Source organism: Anopheles merus, chromosome 3R (genome assembly GCF_017562075.2).
Source record: "Anopheles merus strain MAF chromosome 3R, AmerM5.1, whole genome shotgun sequence".
In the NCBI taxonomy this organism is placed as follows: Eukaryota; Metazoa; Arthropoda; class Insecta; order Diptera; family Culicidae; genus Anopheles; species Anopheles merus.
In genome coordinates, this window is record NC_054084.1 from 13,840,157 (window position 1) to 13,857,882 (window position 17,726).

The window sequence follows — 17,726 nt, forward strand, 5'->3', positions numbered from 1 at the left end:
CGTTCACAGCGTACGGAGAACGGTTTCGGTTGTCATTAGGCAGCGTTTACTTTGCGTGCGTGCTCCACCCGTCGTTTTTTGACACCAAAAGCAAAACAAAAACATAAATCTGCCTCCCCGACCGCCATCGAAACGCGTAGTTTTGCAGAAAGTTAACGATTGAAGCAGCTAAAAATGGCAGAAAGCGGTAAGAATACTTTATATATTCAATAAAAGATGGAATTCTTACCCTTTATCAACCGAATGGTGTCGCCCGCAGGTGCGGATGGAGAGCCGAAGCGGGAGTTTGTGGTGCCGGAAAAGCTGATCAAATCACCGATGGATATGGAGCTGTGGCAAATGTCGGAATGCTATTACGATCTGCTCGGCTTCATTAGCAGCATGTCGGTTGCGTTGCAGGGTACACGCAACAGTCAGGAGGTGGCAATTCCACCCGTCGTGGAGAAGCTAATGCAAGCGCTGGACCGGCTTGAGCAGCTGGCAATCGAAACGCCACCGATCGATCAGCCGGCCCGGTTCGGTAATGTTGCGTTCAAAAGCTGGTTTCAAAAGATGCAATCGGAAAGCATGCAGCTCGTTAGCGATGCACTGCCGGACACGCTGAAGGATGCGGCGAAGGAGCTGTGCGTGTACTTTGTCGATTGTTTCGGGAATCCGACGCGCATTGATTACGGCACGGGGCATGAGCTGGCTTTCGTTATGTTTCTGATGTGCTTGTTCAAGACTGGGGCTGTTGAGCGGAAAGATGAGGTTGCTGTCGGGTTGAAGGTAAGAGGCTGTAGCTTCTTATAATGAAGAGAAAAGAATACTATACCATATATTTACACTTTTTGCTCGCAGTTGTTCCAGAAGTACATCATCCTGGCAAGAAAGCTGCAGGTAACGTACCGAATGGAGCCGGCCGGCAGCCACGGTGTGTGGAGTTTGGACGACTTTCAGTTCGTGCCGTTCATCTGGGGCAGTGCGCAGCTGGCCGTAAATAGCCCGATCGAACCGGCCCAGTTTGTGGAGGAGAAATGGATTACCAAGTACAAGAAGGAGCTGATGTTCGTCGGGTGCATCGATTACATACAGCAGGTGAAGACGGGCCACTTTGCCGAACACTCGAATCAGCTGTGGAGCATCAGTGCCGTACCGCAGTGGTCAAAGATCTGTACCGGGCTGATTAAGATGTACCAGAAGGAGGTGCTGTCGAAGTTTCCCGTAATTCAGCACGTTTACTTCGGGTCTATACTTACGCTGAAAACGGTCAAGCCGGGCACAATGTTGCCTAGTCCGCGGTTGGGAATGCTTCCCCGGCAGCAGCAGCAGCGTCCGGCTCCGCCTGCAGTACCACCGCCACCCGCCTTACCCGGTGGTGATGGAATGTGATAAAACTGTGTATTACACGCGCTATTAGTTTGTGATTGTTCAAAGAATAAAATATTGGAAATTTATAAATGCACGATTTTTTTTTAAATTGTTCATAAACTTATACAAAATGGAAAGTCGTTTTTAAAAATTGCAAAATTATTGCAAATGAAATTCGAAAGTAGAAGACACCCTTATAAAGCTTTTGACGTTTCTCGGCCTCGCAATCAGTGTGGCCAGATTATTTTGGCGGTTTTCAGTAGGCGCATCAAAATTTTATTGGTAGTTTTCGGTAGATTAACTGTAGAGTTGGCAACCAGATTTACACACGTAAGTTGGCAACCGGCATACCCGGGTATTCCACACTTTTTGAAGCAAAAAATGAACGATTTTCATATGTAAACAATGCTTTCAATATTTTAATGCTGTAAGCAAGTAGTGCCGACCATACAGTCTCTTCTATTTCATTTATTCATTAAGTTTTTTCATTTTATTATAAAAATAACGGTCAAATTGAAATTTGGAATCGCTTGAATTTGACTCAAAAATAAGCACAATACGAAAAGAGGAAGAAGAGAAACGTCATTCTCCATACAAAATGTATGGAATACCCGGGTATGCTGGTTGCCAACTTACGTGGTAAAGTTAAAAAAATTCAAAATAAAATACTTATAGGCTGTTTAAAATTACAAGTTATGCACCAAAAAATCATAAATTAAAAGTTGATGGGCTACAGAAAATTTCAGGCCAATAAAAGCAGTGAATCAAAAGTTATTGCAGTTTAAAGTTGAAAAAAAATACCCGGGTATCCGGTTGCCAACTTAAAGGTTAACTGTAGAGTTGGCAACCAGATTTACACACGTAAGTTGGCAACCGGCATACCCGGGTATTCCACACGTTTTGATGCAAAAAGTTAACGATTTTCATAGGTAAACAATGCTTTCTATATTTTAATGCTGTAAGCGAGTAATGCCGACCATATATTATCTTCTATTTCATTTCTTCATTAAGTTTATTTCATTTTATTATAAAACTAACGGTCAAATTAAAATTTAGAATCGCTTGAATTTGACTCGAAAATAAGCACAATACCAAGGTGGAATGTATAATGAGGTGTAGTTATAGCGCTTTTGGCGATCCCCCCCTGGGCTCCGCTTTTGACAGATAGTTTTCCGCTTGCATATGTATTGATGGATTGTTTACGTTTTGCATGGTCAATATTTGGTGGAGATCAATTTGGGTAAATATTTTAGTTTATTAGAACACAGCCCGTGATTTAAAATGGAAATTTTCCTTCGAGAACAAGCCCAAATAGCCAGAATTGCTTAAGCAGCTCATTTTGGCACGTTAAAGATCGCTGCTCTAATTCGCCTTTTGCAGTAGATAAACAGCATCAAAGTTCTATGTGGGTCTTTCAAACAGCGCCTAAGCAGCTTCCTTATGCCAAGATGCCAGGGATTATTTTTCTTTGTGTTTTATTTTCAAGCAAGCGTCATCGATGAAATAAACAACAAGATTTGTTTCGTTTGAACACATATGTATATTTTTAAAACTTTTGTATTGATGAATTACACAAAATTTTACACAATTTACTGATAATTCACAATCACTTCACTCTACATTAATTCTTCAATTAACGAACCTAACTTGTGCAGCAGCAATGAGATTATTGCCGGCGTCCGTCTTTGACACTTTGACAAGAGCCACCTTGAACCGATGTCATGCATTAAAAAGCTATAAAGTTCCACCAAGTTCAGTACCCTTTCTTAACAAGCCTTCAAGTTCCATCATGAACCCTACACATAGTGCTAATCAGCCGCAAAGTTCCAAAGAGTACCATGTGCCTGTTAAAAAGCTCCATAGTTCCTTAAAGTACCGTCTATCTCTTAATCAGCCACAAAGTACGACATTGGAACGATTTTTCGTTAAACAGCCTTAAATCAGCTATAAAGTACGAGCTGGCTATTTGGGTACCTACCCCTCGCCTGAAAATTTCATTCTCTTTGTCTGTCGGGTAAGCTTAAACCGCGAACAGCGAGATTCAAATTCAAATTTAAATGATTTTCTTTGACGAGCAATTCTCGGAATCCACGCAACTGACATTTTCTACTTATTATGAACATTAAATTTTAACGGATAAAATTTTGAATTCAAAACGCATGTAGCATTTTTCAAGTGCCAGGCAAACAAACGTGCATCAGCGCGATAAGTAACAAATGAGGATAGCGATCCTTGAAACAGCATCCCAAGCGTCACAGATTTAGCTTAAACGACTGAAAAATCAAATATCTGTAATTTTCGGTAAGATAAATGGAAAATCGGTAGTTTTAGGGCGGTCATTTGTGGATCGGTAGGCATATAAAAAATCGGTAGGAATACAGAGAAATCGGTATTTCTGGTCACTCTGCTCGCGATGTCATCAAAATATCGGCCTGCTGCAGGGTCTAGCGAAAACATTTGGTGCACTTTTCGTCCGCTGAGTTTCTGCCTATTCTTCGGCACACAATGGCCCGTTTCGTAGGTTTGGATAAACTCGGCAAGCTGTTCAACTACATCCGCGACAATGGAGGAATCCGTGCCAGTTTGTACAAGCTGTACAGGTGTGTTAAAGGACCGCAAAACAACTTATGTAATAGCGGCGGCTGCCAGCGATGCTTTGGCGACTCCGCCGGAGGTTCGGCCGGACTACGTATCAAAACAAATAATCTTTTCTGCTTGTGTGATCTTTTAGAATGGACGAGATGAAGGCTGGCCGTTTGGTGGGCGAGGACAAGTACGGTAACAAGTACTACGAAGATCCGTCCCAGTTCTATGGCCGCAATCGTTGGGTCGAGTATGCGCCGCACTGGAACCTGGAGTACGACGGTTCCCAAATCCCGGCCGAGTGGTTCGGATGGATGCACTACAAGGTAAGCCGGGTGTTTGGATTCGGGAAGAAGATTCGTACAAACTAACTAAATGATGATTTTCTGTTTCGTTTCAGACTGATCTGCCGCCGAATCGCGATGGTAATCGCCCTCATTACGCGTGGATGTTGGATCATAGTGACAATAAGTCCGGAACCAAATGTAAGCAATGGAACAGGCCTTGCCCATGGATGCCGCATGAACAAAGTATTGCTTTTCCTCTCTTTTAGTTTCTTACATGCCGTACTCGACGACCCGCCCGAAGGTTGAAGCATGGGATCCGAAAAAGTCGCTACCGAAGTGAAGTGTTGTGGTTGGCGTGTGTACCGTTCGATACAATATATAACAGCTTGTAGAAGATTGTAAATAAGTGGCTACTGAAGCAGCTACGCGATGGTTAATACAACAGTCCGAACATAATTTCGACGTGAAGTGTTACTGCGTGAGTTAGCTTTTTGTTATTTTCTAATCGTGTTTCGTGATTTTCCTTTCTATAAATGGTGATGGAAATGTTGAGAATTGTTTAAAAATTGTGTTATGTCTAGAAGATTTTATTTTACCATTTATCTTCGGAATAGGGCGGCCAATATGATGTGCTTTGCTGTATAATGGCAAGGATTTGGGTAAATGTTGGTAAAATATGTGTGTACAACAGAATTTCCGTTTTTTCGCAATTTACTAATCTGAAGATAATCAATATTTAACTGAACTTATTATAGGGACATGAGATTGCAAAAATAACAGGCAATTTTGAATACTTAATTCAATCTACTGATTGAATAATTATTTGATAAATAACTGCAATATTTGGCTTATCAGGCTTCCTAGAAAAACATATTATAAAATCTGTTATTGTATGGAAAGAAAGGTGCGCTCGAAATCGGAATTACCAGGTTTCCAATCCTGGAGTTGATTTCGGAATCGTATCAGATTCACGTGGAAAAAAATTGTTTTTGTGCGGAGTTCGCGCGTTTTTGCCTTCTTGGAAAAAAATCTTGTCTTTTCTATTTGCGGAACAACAAAACCTTCTTAGACAGAAACGAAAATATATTGTTCTAGAAACAAAGCATTTGAAAAATATTAACATTAATAAAACACTCAACCAATCGACTACTTTTTCACAACATTATCGTATATGCCGATTTTAGAAGCGCAATTCCGGTCCTGGAGCCAATTATTTCACTTTTCACGAGTGAATTGCTGGAACAGATTAATCATAATTTTGTTCTATATCTGAAAGAATCGGGGTAACTCGGACTGTGGAAGACAGTCGTTGATCTGATCGCGATAAAGGAACAACGCATTTAACTCATAGGAAAAAAAATCTGGTATCAGCGTTCTTTCTCATTCGGTCCACCTCATATGCCCCTCGGTCGTTTCCCGGAGATCATAGGGTTTCATTCTAACTCTGCTTCCATTTTTACATAAAACAGAGTAAGTTTTTTCACTAACAATACTGTCCATATTCAATAAGTACTATAAGTTACATTCCTATTGGCGCGGATTTGTAAATCTGGCGCAGATCTCAAACGGTTTGAAGCGGATTTCGCGGTTTTTCAATCGACTTCTGTAACAGCTCTGGATGCCGGATTAATTTCCTTTTCTAGAATTATCGATAGCGATATAATTCCGAAATAGGAATGCTTTCCAGTTCCAGCTGCTAGGTTGTCGATACAAACATAATTGCAAAGGATCTAAACGTGCTTGCAAACGAACCAAAAAAACGGATCAGGGACATCTTTTTGCATAAATGTGTTTAGATGAACGTTGAAATTGATGTCTTAATTTTCCACATCATTAAAGAGTCTGGTAACGGAATCTAATAATAAAGTATAGTGTTTAGCTAATTTTGTATGCGATAGCTTCTTTAAGAGATGTGATGAAGCTGTCTTAAATGAGTTCTGATAGAAAAACGGCGAAAATTAACAGCCCTTTCACGGGACTCGAACGGCAGTTGAATGGAACAGGAATCGAACAGCAAAATATTGAAATAATGCCAACGAATTCGAAATGATGAACGCTTGTTCAACTTTTTGAAGTTATTTAACTATCCAACACGCATACAAATGTATAAAATCAAGTCTTCCTGCTCGAAACTTCGATCTATTTTCCGTGTCACTTTCCGTTCGACTTGCCGTGCGAGTGCCGTCATCAGGCTAAATGGTCGAAGCCATTCCAGCATATTATCCAAATATTATCCATTGATGGTATTTTGCTATTAGTAAATAGTACTATTTCGCATCATTCCCAAAGCGTCAACCTACGAATCGAATCTTTGGAATAGTCCCACAAGGAACGTAATCGTTATTGACAATTGTAATACTTTCGGAATATAAATAATACTATAATAATAATACTTGCACAAGGGTTATGCATTTACTCGAGAATAAGACTAATAGAGTGAAAACACTGGCAATGTTTTCATAAGAATAAGACTAATAGAGTGTACTTTACTTTCATCCGAATATTTTCTCGATTTTGGATCATCCTTTAAACAGAAAAACTCTCCAAAGTTGTTCATTTCGTCGAGAGGTTTTGTTTGGAGTTGGGCTCACTCCCTCAGGTCTTTGTGTCCAATTGCTTGAAGGCAACGTTCGCTGTAGTTATAGCAATGGCAGAAAAGATTAATGTTAAAGATCTGCTCATCGGAAGCAGCGAAATCAACGAGACACTTACACTCATCGGTTACATCAAACACCTTGATCGTGCCGGGCAGTTGCCGAGTTTCGATATTCTGTCTGAAACCGCTCACGTTGAAGCATTTATGCTGCACGCCAATCTCCTCAAAGGTTATCGAGAGTTGCGTTTCGTCATTTCTTAAAACGGTGGCCTAGCAAGGAAGATGTAATAATCGTGTATTATTGCTTCGTGTTATCTATTCCTCTTCAAACAAACACTTACAACCACACCATCGAGCTGATTCAGCTCATCCACACTGTCGTCCAGCGCAATGTACCCGGTCGGGAATGCGATCTCGCACGTTACCATACGCGTCTTCTCGTAGAACCCTTTCGGCAGGAAGCGGAGACACACGCGCCAATCGGTGTAGTCCTCGTTTGAGGTGCCGAATCGCAGCACGTCAATGTCAAACTTTTTCCCTTGCAGCGTAACACTCTCCATGTAGCTGTAGTGTATGCGTAACGCACCCGAAATTGTCCCTTCAATAGTGAAGCTTACCGTGCGTGTGCTTGACGGTAGAATCCAAACCTGACTTCCACTATCACGGTGAGTTAGTTCGTGTCGTGCTATCACACCGGTCCTGTCCTTCGCCGTCACCTTCGCAATGTAACGCTTTTCGAGAAAGGTTGTACGCTTGGCATAATCGATCAGTGCCCGTAGGGCGATGTGCGAATTGGGTGTAATGGAAGCATTCACCACCCGTCGGTACGGTTGCTCTTTCATCCAGTTCACTACCGGACCGGCATCAAATAGGTACTTTTTGGATGTCATTAGCATCAGAGCGTATGCCGTCGCTTCTAGGTCCGGCGTAGAACTGGGTTTGTTCCACCACATCTTCGAACCGGAAGCACTTTGTTGCCTTGCTTGCAAAATTCCGATCAAAATGTGAGACGCTTGCCGGTTGATCATGGTGCGATCTTCCGTTCCCGTGGGACGTTCGAGGGAAAGTTGAAGCACGTGTCCCACCAGCGCAAGATGGTACGAGCTTTGTAGCGTGGAGGTGCTTGAGAGCAGATAATTTCTTGCACTGTCAATCGCTGACACGTGGCGCATTATGTAATTTTTCATGTGCAAGAGCAACAGCAGTACGTGTGCCGTTTTTTCAACTCGTTCCAGCTCGCTCTGTTCACCATCATCCGTGCAAAAACGTCCATCAGGCGCTTGTTTGCTCTTGATCCACTGGAGCGTTTTTAAAATGGTTTCTGCAAGAGATGCACTGCCGAGATGATCATTGGCGAAGGTTAGAGCTTGTACAGCGATAGCCGTGTCCCAGCAAGCCGACGAAGGCGTATGATGATCAGGTATCGTGAACGATCCATCGGCATTCTTGTAGGCCATGATCTTGGTGATCGATTCGTTCATCTGCCTCTCTGCCAGCGCTTTGCGTTCGTTCCACTGCAATCCGGCCAATGCGAGTACCTCCAGCGTCAGTGCTGCCCGCATCGCCATCGTAAGCGGATCCGTTTGGATGAGCTTGTCCAGCAGCATGCTTGCCGTCAGGGTAGCCATTTCCGTCTGTTGACGATCCAGTGTGAAGGTTATCTTCTCCGTCCCCGGGTCGACTGTGCGTGGAATCGGTAGCTTGACGTCGTCCAGCTGTTGGCTGGAATTGTCCACATTGAACAGCCGCACGATACTATCCGTCCGCCGTACGCTCTCGGGAATGGTGCGGAGTATGGTTTCGGCCCGAGCGAACAAATTGCTTTCGGTATAGGCGTTCGCTTTCAGCGTGATAGAGCCTAGCTTTTTGGGCCGTATAAGGAACTCAGTGCGCTGAACTTCGTTTGGCCGAAGGCGCCCATACACGGTTTTCTTGGTAGCTGTAGGGAGTTATTGAAGTGGGTATGAACAGATATTTTAAAAAATGCACTCTATATACTTACCATCTATGCGACCCGAGTTGTTGAGAAAATAGAACTCGTTAGCGTAGTTCAACAACTCCACCAGCACAAAATCCACCTTTTCGTTGCGATTATTAACAATGTAGACATCCACCGTAACTGGTTCCAGCTTCTTTGCCGAGTACGGAATATGAAGGTAAATCTCAATGTCTTGCTGGCGTTGCCATTGGATCGGTTCCGCAATACCGAGTCCTCCGGTGGGACTAAATACAAACGCAGTTACAATCATCTGATTTACATGAGGGGGAGGAATAAACTGAAAAACTGCCTGACGATTGCTGTTGAAGGAGTAAGCAGAGAATCAATGAATGTTTAAAAAGATAGAAGATCACGAGTACCTTATGGTGCCTTCCTCCCACAAAAGTAAACGATTAATGGACTTTGGATTTTGTTGCTTATCTACTTCTCTTTGTTCCGCTAAAGGAGAAACTATCAAGTCATTGATGGATAGCGGAAAGATCTCTTCGATCTGAAAGTACAATGTTGTTAAAAAGATCCGAAACAGTTTCCAATCATTTCGCAAGTCCTACCTTGGGATGGGTCGTTCCATTGAACATAGCCTGGGTGTAGATGTTCTTCAGCTGAGCTGCATCAAGCGATCCTTCGTAAACCGCTATACCGACGCGGGATGCGTCCTCATTGGAGAACACTTTAATGCTTCTCTCATCCACTGATAGATGCACCTGCGAAGTGATCGAGTGTGTTAGTGTACAATCTCTTCCCAATATCCCAACTAGTCACACCTTCTCCGATAGCGCTGGTTCGTTGTAGGAGGCTGAAGCTTGTATTAACGTCCCCTCAAACCGTGCAAACACATACACACGCTTCACATCCTGAAGTCGAACGGTCGGGACGAAAACTTCTTTATAATTCTGCATGTTACACTCAATGTAGTGGGGAACGTTTTCACCATTATGCTTCCGGATGATCGTCAGTACACCGTCTATCGCATATGACGCAACGATCGCTAGCTTAAAAGCATCTCGTTTGCGGTACTGTTTGGGTTGTAGAATACGCACGTACAGCTGTGGACTGTACGCTGGTTCCAGGGTGATGGAGGCGGACATGTTTCGGTACTCTAGATTAGCTGTGAAAACTTCACCGGAATCATCCGTGGTAAAGGACACTATTTCCGTGTCATCTTCAAGCCCACTCAATGGTGCTCCGTTTGCTCGCAGAATCTTTAGAAACACGGTCGCGTTCTGGCCTGGGGTAAATCCAACCGTTCTTTCCACCACCAGCTTGTACGGCGATGCGTACATGGGAATGGCTCGAGCTTGATTATACGTTCGCTGTGTTAATCCATTGGTTGTGGTTACTGTTGCATTGATGTTCAATGTTTTTGTTTCCGATGAGCTCACTTTACGCACCACTTCTTGCATGGGAATTTGTACCATCTTACGGCCAGCAATAGGAAAGGTGCGTTCCACAACATGATTCTCATCACTGTAAACTTTCATCTGTAACGTTCCACGAATTGGTTTTCCGAAACTGTACATAGCATCGATCGTAATCGTAATCTCCGTATCCTGTAGCGTGATCAACTCCCCGGTGTCGATCGTGATTTGGTGTACTGGAGCAGAGTACAGTATCACCTGAAACTGCTTGCTCGTCGTCTGCTCACCGATCGTAACGGCCACGGTCCAGTTGCCTAGATCACGATCGTCCACAAACAGATGCTCGCCACTATAAATCTCACCCGGGTAGAGCTGTACATCGCGAGACACTACCGTTTGTTGTGTATCGTGTTCCAGTACTATCGTCAAGTTGAAGGGTCGCTTCGTTCTACCCAATGGTTTGTTGAGGCCATCCGTTAGCAGGATACGATATTTCAAAAAATCTCCCGGCGTATGGAAAACGTCGCTCAGCTGAATCAAAACCTTCGGCTGTGCGGTGCGTTCGATTTGTGCGGTAAGGCGCGCTTCTTCCGGCTGTCCGGCTGAGGTAACGATATCTAATTGAATCGATTCCTCGCCGGTGGCACTCCATTCCGATGGTATTACGTACAGCTGTACGTGCTTTGGATCGACGGTAGTGGACACTAGCACATCACCTTGCTCCATCCCAATGTTCTCGATTTCGAAAGTACCCGGAGCGTTGTCCATGTTGGCCAGGATGATGCTTACATCTTCGTTTTCCACCCATGAGCGGGTGGTAAAGATGGAAATGTAATCCCTGGAAAGGGTAATTAAATCGAAACTTATCGTATTGAATACGAGCACATTTATTGCTTTATCCGAATAGAGCATATACGCACCCTTCGTCTGCCAGCACTCGTTGTGTCGCAGTGCCCAGAAGCAAGCAATAAATCGCTACGCGGAAACACATTTTGCAAACGAACGCTAATGTTTGCTGGTGCACCGTGAGATGAAGACTGACTCTGACTATGGTTGGATTGGGTTCGGCAGCTGATTGTTGTGATACAGACGGGATTCCCCGGTGTCACGGCAGAGGTTATCAGTGGCTGTATTACGATGAGGATAGGGCAGCCCTCGGCTATGGCTCTGAAGTGTGTATTAATTTATTTAAATTCGCTTTTTGTTGCTTTTTCTCCTAGCGCATCAGTTTTTCACACATTCGCTACACTTTCTTGTTTTGTTGTTTTTAATTGTATGAATTGTTGTTGTATGATTTTAGCTTGTACTTCATTTGATGTAGTTATTTTATTTTTTAAATATTATACTGTTAGTTGTGTTACATTTAATATTTAACACATTGAATTCATATTCAAATAGGATTATTTTATGTTATATTCTTTTTTATATAGTTTGCTCTTTGAATGCTTACAATCTGACACCAAGTTACGAATTTCCGTTATACGAGTTAACGATTCCGACCCGTTGATGCAACGAGCTCTAAACCAGATTCTCACAGGATTTTTCATAATTTTGGAACACTTACTTGACTATTTTTTATGGGAATTGAACTCTATGTGACGGGAATTGGACTGTACGGCATCCTTTTTGGACAGCCCTAGTGTAAATTTCAATTGGATTCTACATTCTAAATTTCAAACCAGTCTAAAAACAGTGCCATAGAGTGCACTTTCCGAAGCATAAAGTTCACTTCAATTAAGAAATGAGCAAAACAAGTGTCCCAAAATTATGAGAACCCCTGAAAAAAAAAAACCTATATGAGTTCGTTGCACTCTATCGTTCGGAAACGGAAATATGTACACGCCTTTTTATGAACCTTTGATCCTCTTTCAATGATTAAGGTTTTTCCAGGATCTAAAGCAAGGTTTTGCTCAATCCTACAGTAAATGCTTTGAAAATATGTGTAAAATGCTCAGTCTACTATCTTCAAAGGAGTATATGTTTATTTTATTTTAATATATCTATTTTGTTGCATTTTACAATCAATATTCGTAAGATAATTTTATTGTTTTTATGATGCTTATATCGTTACATGTGAGGCAGTTAGGAGAACATAAGATAAAGATTATAATTGTCGAAACTATGAATAAGAATATCAAAATTTATAAGCCTACGATAGTCGTTGTCCTTCAGGAATCACAGTGACAGTAAACGTCTTAAAAAGTAGGTTCTGTTTTGTTCCTCCTTATTTGTTTAAAAACAAAAAGATATAATATTTGAAATTATAAACAACGCTAAAAAACCAAAATCTTAGACAAATACTATTCCATTCATTCCTTCTTCCTGCACAAATCAGCAATATAGATTCTTACCCCCGCCCATTGCTTGAACCCGATCTGAGTCATCAACTATCCGCCAGGAAACTTTAGATGAAAGACATCGGACATGTCTAATTTATTGACAGCTCCCATTAGCCTCGCAAACAATAAATCACGCACGGACACCCTCGTCAATTTGGGGCGTCTTGCCTGTTGTTATCAGGCCGGCAGTGAAAACAATCATTAAGCTGTGCGATTCAGCAATCGGCCCGTACGATGGGTGGGAAAACGAACGAGAATGAGTTGAATGAGGTCTACATCATGGGAAGCTGGCACACACACGCAGCACACAGGGCAAACAAAAGTGCTCTCATGTAAGTAACAGTAGAATGGAAACGTTTAATCGTTGTTGGAACGAACCATGGCTTTGCCCAACCGACGGCAATTGGCCAGTTGCTGACGAAGTGGTTTGGGTGGATTGTAAAATAAATAGCAAATATTTGCCCGTCTTAAGATGTTTGCCAAAGGAATAGAGAAATGGTACGTTTGTAGAATGTACTGTTTCATGTAGATGGTCGTAAGTGGTTCGGTAAATATAGTGCATTGGTATATGGTTTATTTTGCGCCGTGAAAAAACCTTATTGGAAACAAGTTTTTTTAATATCCAATTTTAACATTAAAAGTAAAGGTGTTTAACATTTAATAGTGAATTAATTCAAAGTTCTTATCTCTTGATCTACCATTGAAAACTGCAAAATGGTGCAAACACATGACAGACACAAACATAAAATACAATTTAGTAAATGCTCACGAATGAATCCGATAATTCCACTGCAAAGCTGTACCGATGCGTTTCACACATCTACTCCATCGGCCACTGTTGTGTGGACGCGCGGCTTCACGCCAAACAAATAGCGCTGATTTTAAACCGCATCGCAAAAGTTAAACACTACACACAGCGCGCGGCAAGTTTCCCTGTGGTTCCCGGCGTGGCGCGCCAAGGAAATATGCTCTTAAACCGGATCTGTGTGAAGCATGCACGGTCCGACCTGCTCCAAGCCACCGGCGCGGCCACTGTCGAACGCAATGCCAATGTCAAGCTTCGAAAGCAGAAGCAGGCTCGCATGTCGTGAAGTGGTGCTGCTGGTGTGCGCTGTCCTACCGAAGCACAATCGGTGAAATCCGTTTTTACCGTCCGCCAAGAGGCTGCAACGGGTTTGGGAAAAAAAAACAATTGCCAACTATAGTTACCGTACCGTACCGTTCGTTCGTTCCGGATGCAGTTTTGCAGGCACAGCCGGGCGCTGTTTATTGCACTGTGCTGCAAAAGTGCAAGTGCAACATACGGATGTTACGGCCGCGAAACCGTACAAGCCTAGCCGTGGTAGGTGCAAGGCGCACAGTTGGAGTTTATTTGAACAACACCACAAACCGGGGGGGGGGGGAAGTTCACTTTTGTCTGTGATGGTGGATGTTGGTGCCCGAAAATTACTCGGCACCCTATTATCGGGAGCAAAAATCCACAGCACGAGATGGTGGTTTTGCGAACAGCTGCTATAAGGAGTTGTTTAACAGAAGCGCGGACAGCGGGATTGTTTTTCGCCGAGCAAGGCATTAATGCATTGTATTGCACGTATGTGTTTGTTTGTGAGCATATTTTAAAGTGTAAAAATATAGAAGATGAATCAACCTTATGTGTGACGATTTACTATTTAGAAAAGCATTCATCATGTAAAGCGTAGTTTATATAGAAAAGGGGTATTTTAATTCCCAGTTTTTTTTTGCATCAACTCAAAATACTCGATGCTAGAAGAGCCTTAAATGAATATAAAATGTAATATTACAAAACACGTATTAAATTTTCCCCATTCGAGCTGTTATTGAATATTTTGAAGGCGAAGAAATGCCTCATGATAACACCAGGTCAGTAGCGTAGTATCGGCCCGTTAGGCCACCGCTAATAGCGCCAGTCCTTGGGGGGCGCGAAAGTCAAAGCTGCCTCGTTGGTTAGAGACAACTCAACTACTAAGGTGCCAACTAGTGAACCCAACTAAAAAATGCTCAACCAGTGAGGTTATAAGGAAATACAATCGAAACACGGAAAGCTTTGGGCTTAACAAAATTGTCAAAATCTAATGTCAACGTCTAATGAGAAATATACGAAACGTTCAATGTGATGTGTACAATCAGAACTCAATTCTTTTTAGAGGAATTTCATTGTTGTTTGATTGTCTCCAAAGGTTTTTTTCTGTTTACTTCCTGATTTCGTCTTGGATTGATCACACGAGCTTTAGAGCGTCCAAAATGTGTGGAATCATTTGTTTAAAAAATGATGGAATGATGAAAACTATGTAAAATCCTGTAAGTTGACTTTTCGTTGTAAATTCCGTAGTTGACAGACTGTTCAATTTCTATTTAATTTATTTCGACCCCCTAGCATCTGTTGTATGGAACGCATATATTAAATATTTACAATGCGCAAGCAGATTTTGGGCAAGTGTAATCGATTTAAGCATGTATTGAAAGTTCTAGAGAGAACTGAAATACATTTGAAAAATCCAACAAAAAAAAAATCAGGAAATGTAATTTAGAAAACATAAACCAGGATGAAGATGCATGCAGGTAGGCTAAGGTATTGTTTATTAAAACTTGACAAAACTGAAGATGTTTTGCAAACAAGTGTGGTAGCTGATGTTGTTCAATGATACACAAAAATATGCTTCTTATGATAGCCTGCGAGCGAGTTGATTTATTTATAAGATTGTCGATGATCATATGGTATATAAAATATAACCGTTTATAATTAATCCTTTGAATACACGATTCAAAACTTATCTCAGCTCCGAAATCAGCGGTAGTGGCGGTCCCATGGTACAGTCATCAACTCATACAACTCAATAATATTCCGATCATCGGTTAAAGTCTAGAATGGACCGTAGCGAGACTGCGTGATACTCAATAAGTCCTCAAATCCTGTATAGGCCAGCATTGGACGTTACACCAAGCAGAAGAAGAAGCGTACCGTATATGTATTTTGACCAAGGGCCACGCTACGGCTCTGCATATCACATAGTCTGGCAATATACAGGCAATTTGCGAAGGAATGCAAAAGTAAGCTTACGTAAATCAATATCTATCAAACATTAACCAGTTTCAAGCTACTATAGATTTTTAGAAACCCATATTGTGTGCAGCGCCTACCAATTACTTGTTTATTGTTTGAATTTTAATTTGAAAAATTGCTCTTAAATGGGACAATATTTGTTTAAACCTATGCTTTGATTCCGTTTTCTTTGCTAGTCATGAGGACCTGCCATCATCCTGGACATTTCTGAAAACGGGTTTGATCTTTATTAATTGTAGAAAACCAATATTGAACGGCTATGCACCCTACTATGGATTTTGTACCGTGTACCTCTCAAAATCCATTCTACATTACGTTAAATGCATACATAGTGTAAATATGGGAAGCTACCATCGTACGGTTGCTAGCAGGCAAACGCTTCACAGAATCAAAATTGTTCTGCAATGTCTTCTGTATGGTTGGCAAAATTTGTTACGAATGAGCGCTTGAATGAACGGCAGTGATACACGCAACCATTGTAAGCGGATGTTTATTATGGCGGAAGAAAGCTGATTCCTATTGTTAGGTAAGGCAAGGTAAGGTGTTCGTTCGGTTGGGCGGGGAGGCTTTTTTGTGGCGCTACAACCTAAAATCTCAGAAACTGAAATGGATGAAACTGAAAAGGATCACATTCTGTAGTGTACGAATGGAAAATTCCAGAATATTGCATTAAATCTTTAAATTGTGATACGGAATGAAGTTGTTTTGGCTTCCGTTCGGATATTATTGATTTCAAATCATAAATTTGCGCACTTTGCATAAATACAATCCTTGCAAGTAATATACGAAATAGGAAATCTGAATGTATAATTGAACATAATTGATTATTTCTTGACTTTAATTATAAAATGCAAATAGTAATGCGCCTCGGCTTTTACTAACCAGCAGTCGTTTCGAATGATTTAATCAAATTTTAAGTGAAACATGTTTTGAATCAATTGGTTTATAACTCGATACCGGCAGATTGCAATATTGAATAAGAAATAGTTGCATTAATTACGAATTTTTGCATCCCGTTGCAGTATCAAAGTAGGAAACGAATGTTGGGCCTTTTTTCGTTTTGGTTTCGTAATTTCGTAGATTGGATTGTTGCCGTTGTTCCTGACACAGGGCCAACATGACTGCTGGAGGAATACATCAGTTGTTCACAGATAAAAAAACCTACTTAACGTCAAAGACACATAACATAAGAATTACATCACTAGGCTTGTAGAAATTTATTGAGTACGCGGAAGTACACATAATCAGTAAAGGAGGGTTGTAGTAAGAATAATACAAGCTAAAACAATTTGTAAAAAAATATTATTTTTTCAAGCATGGAAGTTGTTAATTTTGCTAAACAGGAAGAAACTTCTTGCAAAACGCGATGAATAGAAGACATAAGTAATAACGTCTCCATGTGGTTCTGTTTTGTTATTCCTCTTGTCGTCCTATTTTATAATGCCTATCTTCACGTAACTTCACTCGGTACAGAACAAAAACTGATGAGATATGCATAGGAAATTACAGGAATTATTATCTTAATTGCAGTGCTTCCTTCTGTTTCGAAGCAAATTGCTTGTTACGCGATGCGCAGTGGAAGAGTACATTGACGTAGTGTATAATGCAGTTTTAAGTGTTTAATTACTACCAGCAATCATTGAAGTTTGATGCATCGGTTTGATGAATCAACAAAAATGGACTATAAATAAATAATTTAAGTAAAAAAGAACGTGTGAAACAATTTACCTTATACACAGCACAGAAAGATCAAGAGAAAACGACATTAAATAGGTAATATTTTGCATATATTCTTCTTCTTCTTCTTCTTTGGCACACAACAACCGCTGTCGGTCAAGGCCTGCCTGTACCCACTAGTGAAAGTGAGCTTGGCTTTCAGTGACTTTTTATTACCATAGCAGGATTGTCAGTCCTTCGTATGGGGGCACGGTCTCTATTCGGGACTTGAACCCATGACGGGCATTTTGTTACGTCGTACAAGTTGACGACTGTACCATCAGACCGGCCCATTGCATATATTACTTTTTTTAAACATGTTATGAACATGTTACATGACAGATGTTATTTCATAACTTAATAATTATTCTCACAAGAAAGCATGATTTGAAGGTACTATAACACAACGTAGTAGT

The 17,726-nt window shown here is 41.4% G+C and overlaps 3 protein-coding genes across 3 annotated transcripts; 2 read left to right on the plus strand and 1 right to left on the minus strand.

Annotated features, from left to right (window-relative positions):
- The first annotated feature begins 77 nt into the window (after positions 1 to 77).
- LOC121597075 (serine/threonine-protein phosphatase 2A activator) lies at positions 78 to 1,371 on the plus strand. Its single transcript, XM_041922569.1, has 3 exons — positions 78 to 187; positions 260 to 768; positions 841 to 1,371. The coding sequence occupies exons 1-3, from the start codon at positions 175 to 177 to the stop codon at positions 1,369 to 1,371; spliced, it is 1,053 nt and encodes a 350-aa protein (XP_041778503.1). The 5' UTR covers positions 78 to 174.
- A 2,382-nt stretch (positions 1,372 to 3,753) lies between these two features.
- LOC121596895 (probable NADH dehydrogenase [ubiquinone] 1 alpha subcomplex subunit 12) lies at positions 3,754 to 4,694 on the plus strand. Its single transcript, XM_041922261.1, has 4 exons — positions 3,754 to 3,950; positions 4,082 to 4,259; positions 4,334 to 4,418; positions 4,487 to 4,694. The coding sequence occupies exons 1-4, from the start codon at positions 3,856 to 3,858 to the stop codon at positions 4,558 to 4,560; spliced, it is 432 nt and encodes a 143-aa protein (XP_041778195.1). The 5' UTR covers positions 3,754 to 3,855; the 3' UTR covers positions 4,561 to 4,694.
- A 1,895-nt stretch (positions 4,695 to 6,589) lies between these two features.
- LOC121596894 (CD109 antigen-like) lies at positions 6,590 to 11,197 on the minus strand. Its single transcript, XM_041922260.1, has 8 exons — positions 11,094 to 11,197; positions 9,580 to 11,011; positions 9,367 to 9,519; positions 9,175 to 9,305; positions 8,819 to 9,114; positions 7,158 to 8,755; positions 6,933 to 7,086; positions 6,590 to 6,853 (listed from the first exon to the last, which is right to left on the minus strand). The coding sequence occupies exons 1-8, from the start codon at positions 11,162 to 11,164 to the stop codon at positions 6,816 to 6,818; spliced, it is 3,873 nt and encodes a 1,290-aa protein (XP_041778194.1). The 5' UTR covers positions 11,165 to 11,197; the 3' UTR covers positions 6,590 to 6,815.
- Positions 11,198 to 17,726: the final 6,529 nt, after the last annotated feature.

Excerpts from the sequence above, each read along its gene's own strand:
- LOC121597075 (XM_041922569.1), top strand. Across the intron at positions 769-840 it reads AGGTTGCTGTCGGGTTGAAG|TTGTTCCAGAAGTACATCAT; the intron begins GTAAGAGGCTGT and ends TTTTGCTCGCAG.
- LOC121596894 (XM_041922260.1), bottom strand. The coding sequence starts at position 11,164 with ATGTGTTTCCGCGTAGCGATTTATTGCTTGCTTCTGGGCACTGCGACA. Across the intron at positions 11,012-11,093 it reads CGAGTGCTGGCAGACGAAGG|GGATTACATTTCCATCTTTA; the intron begins GTGCGTATATGC and ends TACCCTTTCCAG. Across the intron at positions 8,756-8,818 it reads CAACTCGGGTCGCATAGATG|CTACCAAGAAAACCGTGTAT; the intron begins GTAAGTATATAG and ends AACTCCCTACAG.
- LOC121596895 (XM_041922261.1), top strand. The coding sequence starts at position 3,856 with ATGGCCCGTTTCGTAGGTTTGGATAAACTCGGCAAGCTGTTCAACTAC. Across the intron at positions 3,951-4,081 it reads AGTTTGTACAAGCTGTACAG|AATGGACGAGATGAAGGCTG; the intron begins GTGTGTTAAAGG and ends GTGATCTTTTAG. Across the intron at positions 4,419-4,486 it reads CAATAAGTCCGGAACCAAAT|TTTCTTACATGCCGTACTCG; the intron begins GTAAGCAATGGA and ends CCTCTCTTTTAG.